The following is a 13832-nucleotide window of genomic DNA, read 5'->3' as shown; positions in this document are numbered from 1 at the left end:
TACGATCACCACTTTATTTTAGCAATGTGAAATGTCAGAATAATAGTAGAGAGTGATTTATTTCAGCTTGTATTTCTTTCATCACATTCCCAGTGGGTCAGAAGTTTACATACACTCAATTAGTATTTGGTAGCATTGCCTTTCAATTGTTTAACTTGGGTCAAAGTTTTGGGTAGGATTGAGGTCACGGCTTTGTGATGGCCACTCCAATATCTTGACTTTGTCCTTAAGCCATTTTGCCACAACTTTGGAAGTATGCTTGGCGACATTGTCCATTTGGAAGACCCATTTGCGACCAAGCTTTAACTTCCTGACTGATGTCTTGAGATGTTGCTTCAATATATCCACATAATTTTCCTACCTCATGACGCCATCAACTTTGTGAAGTGCACCAGTCCCTCCTGCAGCAAAGCACCAACACAACATGATGCTGCCACCCCTTTGCTTCGCGGTTGGGATGGTGTTCTTCAGCTTGCAAGCCTCCCCCTTTTTCCTCCACACATAACAATGGTTATTATGGCCTAACAGTTCAATTTTTGTTTCATCAGACCAGAGGACATTTCTTCAAAAAGTACGATCTTTGTCCCCATGTGCAGTTGCAAACCGTAGTCTGGCTTTTTTATGGCGGTTTTTGGAGCAGTGGCTTCTTCCTTGCTGAGCGGCCTTTTAAGTTATGTCTATATAGGATTCGTTTTACTGTGATATACTGTAAATACTTTGTACCTGTTTCCTCCAGCATCTTCACAAGGTCCTTTGCTGGGATTGATTTGCACTTTTTGCACCAAAGTACGTTCATCTCTAGGAGACAGAGTGCATCTCCTTCCTGAGTGGTATGACGGCTGCGTGGTCCCATGGTGTTTATGCTTGCGTACTATTGTTTGTATAGCTGAATGTGGTACCTTCAGGCGTTTGGAAATTGCTCACAAGGATGAACCAGACTTGTGGAGGTCTACATTTTTTTTCTGAGGTCTTGGCTGCTTTCTTTTGATTTTCCCATGATGTCAAGCAAAGAGGCACTGAGTTTGAAGGTAGGCCTTGAAATACATCCATAGGTACACCTCCAATTGACTCAAATTATGTCAATTAGCCTAATGCCATGACATACATTTCTGGAATTTACCAAACTGTTTAATGGCACAGTCAACTTAGTGTATGTTAACTTCTTACCCACTGGAATTGTGATACAATGACTTATAAGTGAAATAATCTGTCTGTAAACAATTGTTGGAAAAATTACTTGTGTCATGCACAAAGCAGATGTCCTAACCTACTTGCCAAATCTATAGTTTGTTAACAGGAAATTTGTGGAGTGGATGAAAAACGAGTTTTAATGACTCCAACCTAAGTGTATGTAAACTTCCGACTTCAACTGTATGTGTGAGTTCAGATTGTCTAGACAGGTGTACTAATGTCACACAGTGACCCTCCCAGGTGTAAAATGGGCACTGCCAAAGAATCACGTGCCAAAGAAAAATACAATACAATCCTGCTACATAAATAACATGTTGAATACACTGCCTGTAGACACCTCACCCTCTTCAGTGTCACATTAGAGTCTGCAATTCTATAGATGTTCTAGATTTTCCACAGAAGTATATCAATAATGGTAAATGCATATTTAATGACTTTACCATTTGAAAAAGCTCATGTTTACTAGGTACTAGGTAAACATACATTGATTGATATATTGATTGATGATGTTTATTGTCCTTCAAGAGGAAATTCTCTCAAGAAAACCATCTCTGACTCCTTACATGTAATTGTGCCCTGTCACTGCTTCGGTTTCACTGGATGCTGAATGATTGGCATCCCAATATCTATTACCATGGCGCTTCCCACTTGACCACAGCTAGTCTTTTCCATGTCAACAAACTATATTGGGCTGGGTAGAAGGGGAGAGGGGGTTGTTTTAACTGGGTGAGAGGTCGAGGGAGAGGGGCTTTCTAAGAGAGATCAGTGTACTGGGCCAATTTTTTCCAAGCATGATGTTATTAATAAGTGTACGCCATTTACAGCCTATTAATACATGGTTATTCATATTATATTAATATATTAATACAGGTTATTAATACCTGTTTCTGTTCGTCACCTAATTTGACGATTAAACGTGTTGAAATGTGTGGTCTAGAGTGCTGAGGTATGTACTGTGACAAGGATCTTTCCTAGGAACCGACGTTTGGACAAATTGGGCAAGACCTGTCTCATCTCCTTTGACATTATTTCCAGTTAACTCTGGTCCAGTACAACACTGTTTCTATAGCAAGAGGAGGGTGAAGGACCATGATGAAGGACCAGGAAGATGATTTTAATGTTGTTGTTTTTTTTTTACATTCATGACTAATAAAGTAATCTAACGGTGGTCATCAAACGTCCATAGTATTAGCTATTACTAAAAACGGTTAACATAAAAATACAGAATACCTATATAAATGTTATTTCTTTAAAAAGTGGTTGAAATAACCATCATAACTGATCAGCCTAATGCTAGCTAAATGCAAGTTAATACACCCGACCTTGTTAACCAATTGACTGTTCACTCAGATCTAATGTTTTTGTCATTTCCCCCGCAGGCCACGGGCAAAGCAACGGGTTGGTGCATTGCTTGTTGGCCTGGAAAAGCGAGTATCTATTGACTGGCAATGGGCCATTGTGCTACTGTATGTGCTTACAGCATTTCAGTATGAGGACATTAAGCAACTAGTGCTCTCCATACGGATATATACTGTATTATGTAATTAACATATTCCTATCCCTCTCTCTTGTTTGGGCCCACAACAATTTAACCTATTTAGCAGCATTGTGTATATTGCACTGTATATGAACTTTCATTTTGCCTCCTTTAGTGTATATATGACAACGCTGGTGAACTTTAGACGGTTAGGACACTACTGTAGGCAGGCTATACGGTTTGCAGACTAGTAGGCTGCTAATACTGTCAAAGCAGCTAATACTGTCAAAGCAGCAGGGCAGTATGCTGTTCCCTGCACATGGTGAACTGGTCCAACTGATTGTTATATAATCCTGTACTGTGAGCACGGTCCCTCAAGTCTGCTGGTCCGATGAACTGGATCACTGCCCTGTGTTTATAGTACACTACCACAACAACTAATCATTCTAAATTACACATGACCCTTCAACTCTTCCTCTCCTCGTCTCTCTGTCTTGTCACGTCCCTTCACAAGCTAGCCAATGAGTAAACATAGCTATGCAGCTACATCAAAAGACAGGTGCTGGTCAACTGGGTTAACTGTGCCCTCTCGTCTACACGCTGTATTAGGATGAATCCTCACCCTCTCCTTGGACGATCATGCCCACACCCTGTCTGATAAGAGGGTAGAATGCCCAGACTCACCGTCTTTCACTCTCTCTCACACACACACATGCGCGCACACACACACGCACCATAGTGGAATTTGGCTGGTGATAATGAATAATAATTTATTGCATTTCTATAGCGCTTTTCATAGAATCCCAAAGCGCTTCAAGAGCAAAATAATAAACAATAAATATATCATGACGGGTCAACCAATAGAGGCCAAGCCTTTGAAAGCTGCGTCCTCTGCAGATAGAGAGGGTCAGTTCATGGCTTGAGCGAAGGGAGCTGGACAGAGGATGCTAGATGATGGTGATGGAGTCTGCTGATGATCTTGTAGAGGGCAAGTCTGGGAACCAGCCTGAGTCTTATAGCCACTCCTCTTCCAGTCTGTTTATCACCACTTGGCTGATGCCTCAGCAGCTCTGGATGCCAGAAAGCTCACCACACAAAGTTTAGAATAGTAGCCAGTCGTCCTCAATTCGAGCCCTTTGCCTCTGGTATAAGTAGCCAACTCTAACCAATAGATTCATGTCCCTCACTGCTGCTGTTGTCATTGACCATAAACCCAAGCCTGTTCTCTCTCTCCCTATCTATTCTCTCTATCTATGCTCTGTACTGTACCTCACCTTGTTGATGGAAACACATGCTCTGTCATTTCTATGTTGTGTTCTTAACCTTGTTATGGAAACAGTGTCATGCTCACTCCATAAACTCTCCCCTTGTGAATGAACACCATATAAGGTTTATGGTGGCATGTTTACTACTATAGCATACAATGGCACCACTTGATTTTACAGTCCTGTTTTAGATTGTATTTGCCTGGTATTGCCTAAAGGGAATATATGTTCTATTTTCTAGACGGTAACAAGCAGGAAGAAATCAGTTATGTACTTCATTTTTTATTTTTTTGTGCAAATGACTCAAATTCCTTAGGATTTTTTTTTTGCATAGTCTAGTTCACCAGATATGTAAGCTTGTTGTGATGGTCTTGACTTGTTTTTTCTTTACCCCTCTCTGATTAGAATGGAGGGTGTGTGAAGTTCAGTGCTCCTTGACCAAGTATTGATACCATTACTGTAAACATGTAAAGTATTTTTGTACAGTATCGACCCCATGAAGACTAGTTGTCTGCTAATGGGGATCCAAATCCAAAACAAACAAGTGAACATGTTTTGGGGGTTGATGCCATGGTGACCATGCTTCCAAGTAAAATGAACACAGGAATGTGGACATATTTAAATAAGCTATCAATTATAATGTGATAACCTATGCCCTGCATTCACAGAAAACATTCAAATTGAGCCCTTGTTTTCTGGACAGCAGTAGGCTGTCATCCATGAACGTCACCTTGTTGAGGTCGTCAACAGCATAACAGAGATTATTTCCAGACAGACGTAGGCTACCAGTAGGTTAATTGAGGTTTTGTAAGTTAGAGGTGGCATAAACAATCTGTGAACTCCATCATCATGCCCCGGTTGGGTTGTTGACCATATCTCGTGGGGTGGGTTTCCAAGCACTGCGCACCCACCGCCCACTCTCATTGGCCAGTCCTGCGCATAAAGCAATGCTATTGGCTGGAGAAGTCTACTTCAAGACAATTCCGACTATCGCAATCTTCAGAAAATCAACATTGGTACGTAAACACTCGAGACAGACCTAAACTGACAGCAGCTATACGTCTTGTATTCTGAACGGACATTTCTATTTTTATTTACTATCGGAGGATTTTTTTTATTTGCCTTGCATAATGAAGTTTGTCAGATTCCTGATGAAGAACGCTGCTTTGGCCAACGTGCCGAAGCATATTGACCATTTCTCCAAATTCTCACCATCACCTTTGTCTATGAAGCAATTCTTGGATTTCGGTGAGTAGAATACAAACTCAACAGCATCATTTTGAATAGCAATGTCATAATGTTGCTCTGCAAAGAATTCGAGCGACACAATGTTTCAATATTAATTTCAGTATCGTGCACACTGATAGAGAGGGATGTCATTGCATGTTTTGCTAGCTTGCAGAATAACAGATGGTAGCAACAAAAAAAAGGTAATTAAACCATATACGACATAGTGGTGTAATCTCAATCAAAACTACAACGCGGAATATGGTAATTAGATATCAAATTATAGTTATTTACACTGCGTTGTCTCATGTGCAAACAATACTACATACGGATGTTGACTGGTTCAAGTTTGACCACAAACAGCAGTCACATGTACTGAACATGTTTACATAAGGAAACCTGGTTGTTCCAGCTAGCCAATCATAATGTTTAAATGTAGGGTACAACGTTACCATTGTTTTCAGTAACGATATGAGATACTGAAGGAATAGGCAGAAGCCTGTCTGAATAGGCCATAGTTTGGCATGCACAGATGATGATGAGGATAAATAATAATAGCTATTTTTATTACACAATTGTTTCGATATATCCTCAAACACTTTTGCTCTAGCTTATCTAACTTTGACACCAACCATCTCCAGGTTCTACAAATGCCTGCGAGAAGACATCCTTTGCCTTCCTCAGACAAGAACTCCCCGTCCGGTTGTCCAACATCATGAAAGAGCTCAACCTCTTACCGGACCGGTTGTTGACAACACCATCGGTGCAACTGGTGCAACGCTGGTAAGAGCCAGCTAGAGCAATCAGGAACTTATCCGGAAATGTTTTACATAACTCGCTTTGTGTGTGTGAACGTAAACTTTTAACGGGACAGTAGCCTATAATGTCGCCCTATAATATATTGTGCTATAGTGTCAGCACAAAAGTGTTTATTGTTTGCAGCATAGCGTACATACTTTGGGTTTGATGAAGCAACATTGTTGTTATGGCCATTTGGCCAATGCACAGGGCAGGCCAGCATAGCTCTAGTGTACCAGCTGTGCGCCACTCACTCGCGCTGTGAACTTTGTCCCAGTTCCCTCCCCTCCCCTCGTTGTTTTCGACTAACGGCTGTCTTGGCAGGAGCAGTTGAAACGAGGGAGGAAGTACAGTAGCCTACGTCCACCACTGCTACGCGCGCTCGAGGGCGAAAGGGGAACTTCAAGTGCAAACTGTACCATTGCACTTATGTAATAGCCAATGAAAGCATATTGCACTTTGGAAGACACAAAATACCTTTTACGGAAAAAAATAAACGAAATCTAAGGTTTTAGAATGTGCATTGGAATGCCTTAACTCAATTTCATCATGTCATTTTATTGCACTTCTATGTTATAACATGATTTGACACTGTATGGTATTCTTTGGTTTATTTTATTGCTATCACTGAATTTTATGATGAGAAGCAGGCTGGAAGGAAAAGCCTCCTGCAGAAATTAGGGCTCACGTTGACTTGATTTAGTTGGACAGAAGAGGCTCACTGTGCTGTCCTAAGCAGCATATGAGAGTGTCAGTGGAGTAGATTTACTACTGCTGTGCGTATTGGAATCACATGGACATATTGAGACACACACACACACACACACACACACAATGTGCCTAGCAATGCGAGATGGATGAGGGGTGTCCTGGTATCAGAGCGACGCAGGAATGGCACCTAGCTGGTCCAAAAGCCAACTGGAAAATGACCAGTGCAAAAGTACCTTCGCTATCTACTGACAGTCTCTGTTGACAGAGCCTGAGACCCAATATCCTTTTGCTTTACTATTGAGAATCAATGTTTTTCAGTGTTTAAACAAATGTTGACACAATGTCTGTTAGATTGTAACGTGGCAATAGTAAGGTCACTAAATGAACTCTTCCTTCTCTCTCTTCTAGGTACATCCAAAGCCTTATGGAGATCTTGGACTTCCTTGACAAGAGCCCAGACGACCACAGTGTCTTGCAATCGTAAGTTTGCACCAGCTTCTGCTAACTCCTCTGTATTGTGATCCTGTGTGGCTCAATCGGTAGAGCGTGGTGTTTGCAATGCCAAGGGTTGCGGGTTTGATACCCACCGTGGCCACCCATATGCTGCTTTTGATAAAAGTGTCTTCTAAATGGCATATATTAATCATCCAATACTAACTCTGAAAAACTAGCATGTTGGGGGGAGGGAGATTGTTAAAGTCTAAGATTGACAGCAGCCTTTCTCTCCCTCTCTCCAGGTTTGTTGAGTCCCTGGAGACCATTAGGAACAGGCACAATGATGTGGTGCCCACTATGGCGCAGGGCGTCATTGAGTACAAAGACACCTTTGGCCAGGACCCGGTCACTAGCCAGAACATCCAGTACTTCCTGGACCGATTCTACATGAGCCGTATCTCCATCCGCATGCTCATCAACCAGCACAGTAAGTCCCGCCTCTGAGGTCACATGCATTCCTCATTGATCAGTTCAAAATCAGTTTGGCCTTGATCAATCCAATTCCCCTTAACTGAACTTGCAACTCAAGCATAATGCAATGCAACAATTTGGCCCTGGCATTGAGCAAGCCGTTTGAAGCTGAGATTAATGCTTACACTGTTAGTCTTGACACATATCCAAGTAGTGTTCCAATTGTGCTGGCAACCAGCTATACAAGGGTTGGCATGGAAAGACTGGCAGAGGTACTTGCACACGCTGAGGTGGACTTTTTTGACAGTCTCAGCCCGGAGGCCTGACTATAGGACAGGAAATAGGGTTGTTATGAAAATAAAGACCTCACTTTACTTGTTTTGCCTCTAGAATGTTCCAACTATTTGTCCAAGTTCATTCAAACAGAACTGGGCCTTGCCGGTCCTCTCCTGCCCAGTCTTGCCTTTTTCAATCATTCACCAAAACATTTTGGACTTGGTCCACCACACGTAACATTCTAACTCTTCCCCCTTTTCCTTGCCTCCTCCCCTTGTCCCCTTTTTCTCTGCAGCGCTTGTTTTCGACGGAAACACCAACCCAGCCCACCCCAACACCATCGGGTGCATTGACTCCCTGTGTGATGTCACTGAAGTTATTCGAGGTAAGAGAACCAGTCTTTGGGGCTTACTCATTAACTTGGTCTGTGGTGAAAATTAGGTTGTAGGGGGATAGAAAGACCCAGTTGGAAGTGCTAATTCTGTTTATTTGAAGCCGGTAACTCACAAAGAGTGGCTCTACCTACATTTGGCGATCATGTCCATTTTTGTTTGCAGAGCGAGAGCTGGAAACAGCTAATTACATTTCTTTCTTTCATTCCTTCTCGTCTCTTTCTCTCCAGATGCGTTTGACAGTGCCAAGATGCTCTGTGAGCAGTACTACCTCGGGGCCCCTGAGCTGGAGCTAAGGGAGATGAACTGTAAGCACAGCAGGCCTCTACACACCCTCACAATTAATGTGAATTTGAAAAAAAACAAAACACATTATCTTAAAAGCTAAATAGCATCACATGCAGTACGTTAGTAGCTATAGGGAAATAAACTAATGCAATTATGTGGACTTCATAGTGTGTTATCATTTCCTTTTCAGCCAACAATGTCAGAGATCCAATCCAGATCACTTATATCCCCTCTCATCTCTACCACATGCTGTTTGAGCTCTTCAAGGTGAGTCCATATAATGATATCTTAAAACTCAAAATGTATGATAGGGAGGACATTGGTTGCAAGACTTTAGTACAGTAATATCAAAGTATGATGGTGTTTGGTCAGATTTTATGTGTTGACAAATACCTGGACGTTCTCTTCTGATGTCCCCCAGAATGCCATGAGAGCTACAATTGAGACCCATGAAGTTAGCCACAACCTCCCACCCATCAGAGTCATGGTGGCCCTTGGCGGAGAGGACCTGTCAATCAAGGTGAGTGACAGGGCAGACTTCCAATCACAGTGCTCATATAGCCTTGCAGGAATTAGAATCGCGATGATGAGAGAACTGAGGAAAAGTGTAGAACTTTTGGAAACTTGGTGAACCAATATCTAAAACTGAACATTTCTAATACAATTAAACTCATTGATACAACAAACCCCAAAATAGAACCAACACATAGGCCTACAGTATGTGACCTCTAACCTTAAACCCAATCCTGTTATTCATTGAAACTCCCTCGCTGCATAACCACCTCAAATTCTTAGTTGAAACAACCCAACGGTTTGTAAGTGAAAGATGATGTTGGCTGTAATGTTGTGCCAATAGCTTACCTCTCTATTGTGCCCTCAGCCTAGTTCACCCCCTAGTACAGCCTTAATTGAGTTATCCAAGGCATCATTCTTATCAATGATTAATGTAGAGCCACTGAGCCATGCTCTCATTAACAGGATTGGACAAAGTATGTAAAGCCATATTTAGTAAGGGATTAACTAAAGCTGCTATTGGTTGATATCGTTAACCTTTACCCCAATTAGAATCTTAGTAGTGGTGAATGTGAAACTATGGCTGTCTCAGTGAATTGAGCTAAGTCCTCTCATAATCCACCTCCACCACCAGGTCCATCTGCTCACCTCTGCACTAGACGGCTTGATTATTATTCCTAATGACCTCAGCATTTTCTTCTCTCTGGCCCAATGTTCTAATCCCAGGTTTATATAATAGGCATTTTTTTCCTGTATTTTTGCCCAACATGTAGTGTTGGTCGGTGTTAGCTCTACTTAACCTTTCTGGGAAGGGGGTTCCGCTAGCGGAACACCTGGCCTACAGCCAGTGAAATTGCAGGGCGCCAAATTCAAACAACAGAAATCTCATAATTAAAATTCCTCAGACATACAAGTATTATACACCATTTTAAAGTTAAACTTCTTGTTAATCCAACCACAGTGTCCGATTTCAAAAAGGCTTTACGGCTAAAGCACACCATGCGATTATGTTAGGACAGCACCTAGCCACACAGCCATTTTCCAAAGAAGGAGAGGTGGCACAAAAGTCAGAAATAGCGTTAAAATGAATCACTAAACTTTGATCTTCAGCTGGTGGCACTCCCAGGACTCCATGTTAGACAATAAATGTTTGTTTTGTTCGAGTTAATCTTTATGTCCAAATACCTCCTTTTTGTTCGCGCGTTTAGTCCAGTAATCCAAATGCACAAAGCGCGGGCACAAAGTCTAGATGAAAAGCCAAAAAAGTTCCATTAGAGTTCGTAGAAACATGTCAAACGATGTTTCTAATCAATCCTTAGGGTGTTTTTATCATAAATATTCAATAATGTTCCCTTTCCCTTTCAAGGAAAGGGAACGGAACTCGCGCTCAAGCGCGTGACTAAACTAAAGGCTTTCAGCTAAACCATCGGCTTAGAGTGCTCTTATTCGCTCTCCTTTCACAATAGAAGCTTGAAACAACTTCTAAAGACTGTTGACATCTAGTGGAAGCCTTAGGAAGTGCAATCTGACCCCACAGACACTGGATATTTGATAGGCATTCACTTGAAAACTACAAACCTCAGAATTCCCACTTCCTGGTTGGATTTTTCTCAGGTTTTCGCCTGCCATATGAGTTCTGTTGTACTCACAGACATTATTTTAACAGTTTTGGAAACTTTAGAGTGTTTTCTATCAAAATCTACTAATTATATGCATATTTTAGCTTCTGGGCCTGAGTAACAGGCAGTTTACTCTGGGCATGCTTTTCATCCAAACTTCCCAAAGCTGCCCCCTATCCCTAAAGAGTTTTAAATAGACCCAGATTGAAAAATACAACATTTGAGATAACGTCAATAAATGGGTTTGAGCTGAGGGGTAATCTCTTTCTCTCTCTGTCTCGCTCTCTTTTTCTCTTTCTCTCTCTCATATTTTAGGTGATGGATAGGGGTGGTGGTGTCCCCTTAAGAAAGATTGAGACACTCTTCAGCTACATGTACTCCACAGCTCCCAGACCCGACTTCGGTGACAATCACCGGGCCCCACTGGTGAGTGATACACACACATCTACTTATATAACCTCACAGATCCTAAAACCGCGCAGATGCCATACTTACGACTAGATAACCTTGTTTTCTTTAGCAGCATTTCTGTCCCTTGAGGCCAAAGATCCTATTTTTAATAGTGCTAATAGTTACAGCTATGTCAATGTATTTTCATTAGCTATAACATTTCCCCTATTGTGTGTCCCTCCAGGCTGGTTTTGGCTATGGGCTTCCCATTTCGCGCCTCTATGCGCGTTACTTCCAGGGAGACCTGCAGTTATACTCGATGGAGGGTCATGGTACCGACGCTGTCATTCACATGAAGGTAAGAGGCAACTACCTACTACCGCCTGTTACACCTCAGATACTAATAACCTAGTAATAATAAGTTGTCACATCCCTAGACATGCTAATCGCTAACTCTATCTTCCATCCCCCACTCTCTCCCTCAGGCATTGTCCACAGATTCAGTGGAGAGGCTTCCTGTGTTCAACAAGACAGCTCTGAAACACTACAAAGTTAACCTGGAGGCAGATGACTGGTGTGTTCCCAGTAAGGAACCACTGGACCTGGCCATATACAGAGTCGCCAAGTGAACTTTGACCTTTCCATTACCTTAAGCCCTAAGGAGAGAGAAAAAGGGCCAAATCTCAATGGGACCTAATGTTGACGTGGTGGTGGGGGAAAGACGTCGCGAACCAATCCTGGAGAAAGTCTAGAAGGGAAGAAGCCTCTGATTGCAAAGCTTTAAAGCCCCTGGTGGTGTCCTGTTTCAGGAAGTGGGAAACACACTCACTTCCTGTCCCCACTAAAGTTGTGTTCCTAGGAAGGGGGGTTCAGGGACAGGGGACTGAACCAGTGCCTTAGAAAGGCCATCTTCCAAAGTTCAAGTGATTGTAGATCTCAAACTACCCTGCTTCCCAAATTGCTATACAGTAGTGTGAGTGGTCTGATCAGTATGCTCCATCCCACACCAAGGCCCATAGCGGGAGCCTCCTGCCCCACTTAGAACACCTGGATTTGAGGTTGACAGTGAAGGAGGGGAGCCTGAAAGTGAAGGAGGGGAGGTGTCAAAAATGGATCCTGGCAAAGATAGATGGTCAGAGAAGGAGAAAACTAACGAAGGCGCAAGTGGGAGATCTTGTCATTCCAGTAGAACATGGGATCGACAATTACAGAGTTTTGAAGGTTTAGGTGAAGTACGTAGTCATGATGGTATTCACTGTGAAGAATAGCCACTTCATTTGAGGATTGTTTCAGTGGAGGTCGTATCATTTCAAATCCTTGTAAGAGTATGGTGAACACACATAGGGGGTGTTACTTAGCCGTTATCAGTGTTGTAAAGCATGGAGACAGCCAGCGTCTGGTTAGCCTTGTTGGCACCACCCTTTGTTAGTCAGAGCAGCTATGTCCGGTTATAACCTGTTATGAAAATTGAAGTTGTAGCAATATAACTATTAGACTGTATCACATCGTATGGCAAATGTGTATTAAAGATGAGTGCCTATTGCCAAGTGGCCAACATTTCAAACATCAAACATTCTAATGTCCTTCTAATGTCCTTGATAATTGCCTATGCATGCAGACAACCTATTGTTCATGAATATTAGCCAATTAGTCATTGTTTTCCTGGTATAAAAATAATTTATTTTATATGGACCTACTTTTGTGTGGATTGGTCAGTGAGAAAAATGTATACGCAACATTTTTCTTTCCATTAGCTTGAACAAAATGTCCAAAACGCGAGCAAGTACAGACAACCGAATGTATAGTTTGTGCTCATATAGCCTTACGGGAATTAGAATCGCGATGATGAGAGAACTGGGGCAAAGTATAGAACTGTTGGAAACTTGGTGAACCAATATCTAAAACTGAAACTTTCTAATACAATTAAACTCATTGAAACAACAAACCCCAACATAGAACCAACACATAGGCCTATGTGGCCTCTAAGTTTATAATTGTGTTGGATGGAATTCCTTGCCTGTGTGAATAGCTGGATGACTGTACTGTAGAAGTTTGTTACTGGTACCACCGTAGTGACATTGCAATAGTATGAACACTATTGGTCCAGATGTGTGCACATCCCTAGTTACAGTTGACCCAGTCAACTGAGTACCTTCTAATCAAGCCAGAATGCTAGTTTGGTTTGTATTATACTTGAATTGAACAAAATGTACATTTCGAATGTCTTATTTTTATGAAGAAAGTGATTATGTAAAATAAATAATGTCAAATAATGAAGTTATTTTTCTCGTCTTGATTAAAAAACAAACACATGCATGAACAACAACTGTGGCAGTGGTTCAATACTGTACTTCACAGCTAAGGTCAAAGGTCAGTCATACCTGCTAAATAAGCAGCCTTCTGGCCAGCGTATGCATTTATGACTGAGTTAAGGTCAATGCTGTGACTTACTGTGCTGATCCAGAGTCAGTGTCAGCATTTCAGCTCTACAGTCTGCTCTTCCTAGAACAGTTAAACATATACATACTATCAGAGAACAAGGGGGCGGGAAGGAGAGAGCCTGATGCAGGAAGCAATCAATCTTGACCCGTCTGGCGGCACCCTTGTAACCAATCAGAGAGGAGAGCACGGCCCAACTTTATGTAACTGTCTCTTCAAGAGAGAAAAACAAGTGTAGGAGCCAGGAGCCTACCATGCATGGAGATATAGACCTGAGTTATGTCAAGTACTGTTTCTCCACTGCCTTCAAGGCACCTCATGAGTGTTGAATTGGTGTCTT

The 13832-nt window shown here is 42.0% G+C and overlaps 1 protein-coding gene across 1 annotated transcript; it reads left to right on the top strand.

The window, feature by feature from the left end:
* Positions 1 to 4889: 4889 nt before the first annotated feature.
* LOC115170994 (pyruvate dehydrogenase (acetyl-transferring) kinase isozyme 2, mitochondrial) lies at positions 4890 to 13330 on the top strand. Its single transcript, XM_029727421.1, has 11 exons — positions 4890 to 5181; positions 5802 to 5943; positions 7078 to 7149; positions 7407 to 7591; positions 8147 to 8236; positions 8474 to 8551; positions 8722 to 8798; positions 8953 to 9051; positions 10979 to 11089; positions 11298 to 11411; positions 11539 to 13330. The coding sequence occupies exons 1-11, from the start codon at positions 5064 to 5066 to the stop codon at positions 11680 to 11682; spliced, it is 1230 nt and encodes a 409-aa protein (XP_029583281.1). The 5' UTR covers positions 4890 to 5063; the 3' UTR covers positions 11683 to 13330.
* Positions 13331 to 13832: the final 502 nt, after the last annotated feature.

Source organism: Salmo trutta, chromosome 32 (assembly GCF_901001165.1).
Source record: "Salmo trutta chromosome 32, fSalTru1.1, whole genome shotgun sequence".
Lineage (NCBI taxonomy): Eukaryota > Metazoa > Chordata > Actinopteri > Salmoniformes > Salmonidae > Salmo > Salmo trutta.
This window is presented reverse-complemented; position numbering and strand designations above follow the sequence as displayed.

Excerpts from the sequence above, each read along its gene's own strand:
- LOC115170994 (XM_029727421.1), top strand. The coding sequence starts at position 5,064 with ATGAAGTTTGTCAGATTCCTGATGAAGAACGCTGCTTTGGCCAACGTG. Across the intron at positions 9,052-10,978 it reads GAGAGGACCTGTCAATCAAG|GTGATGGATAGGGGTGGTGG; the intron begins GTGAGTGACAGG and ends CTCATATTTTAG. Across the intron at positions 11,412-11,538 it reads ACGCTGTCATTCACATGAAG|GCATTGTCCACAGATTCAGT; the intron begins GTAAGAGGCAAC and ends TCTCTCCCTCAG.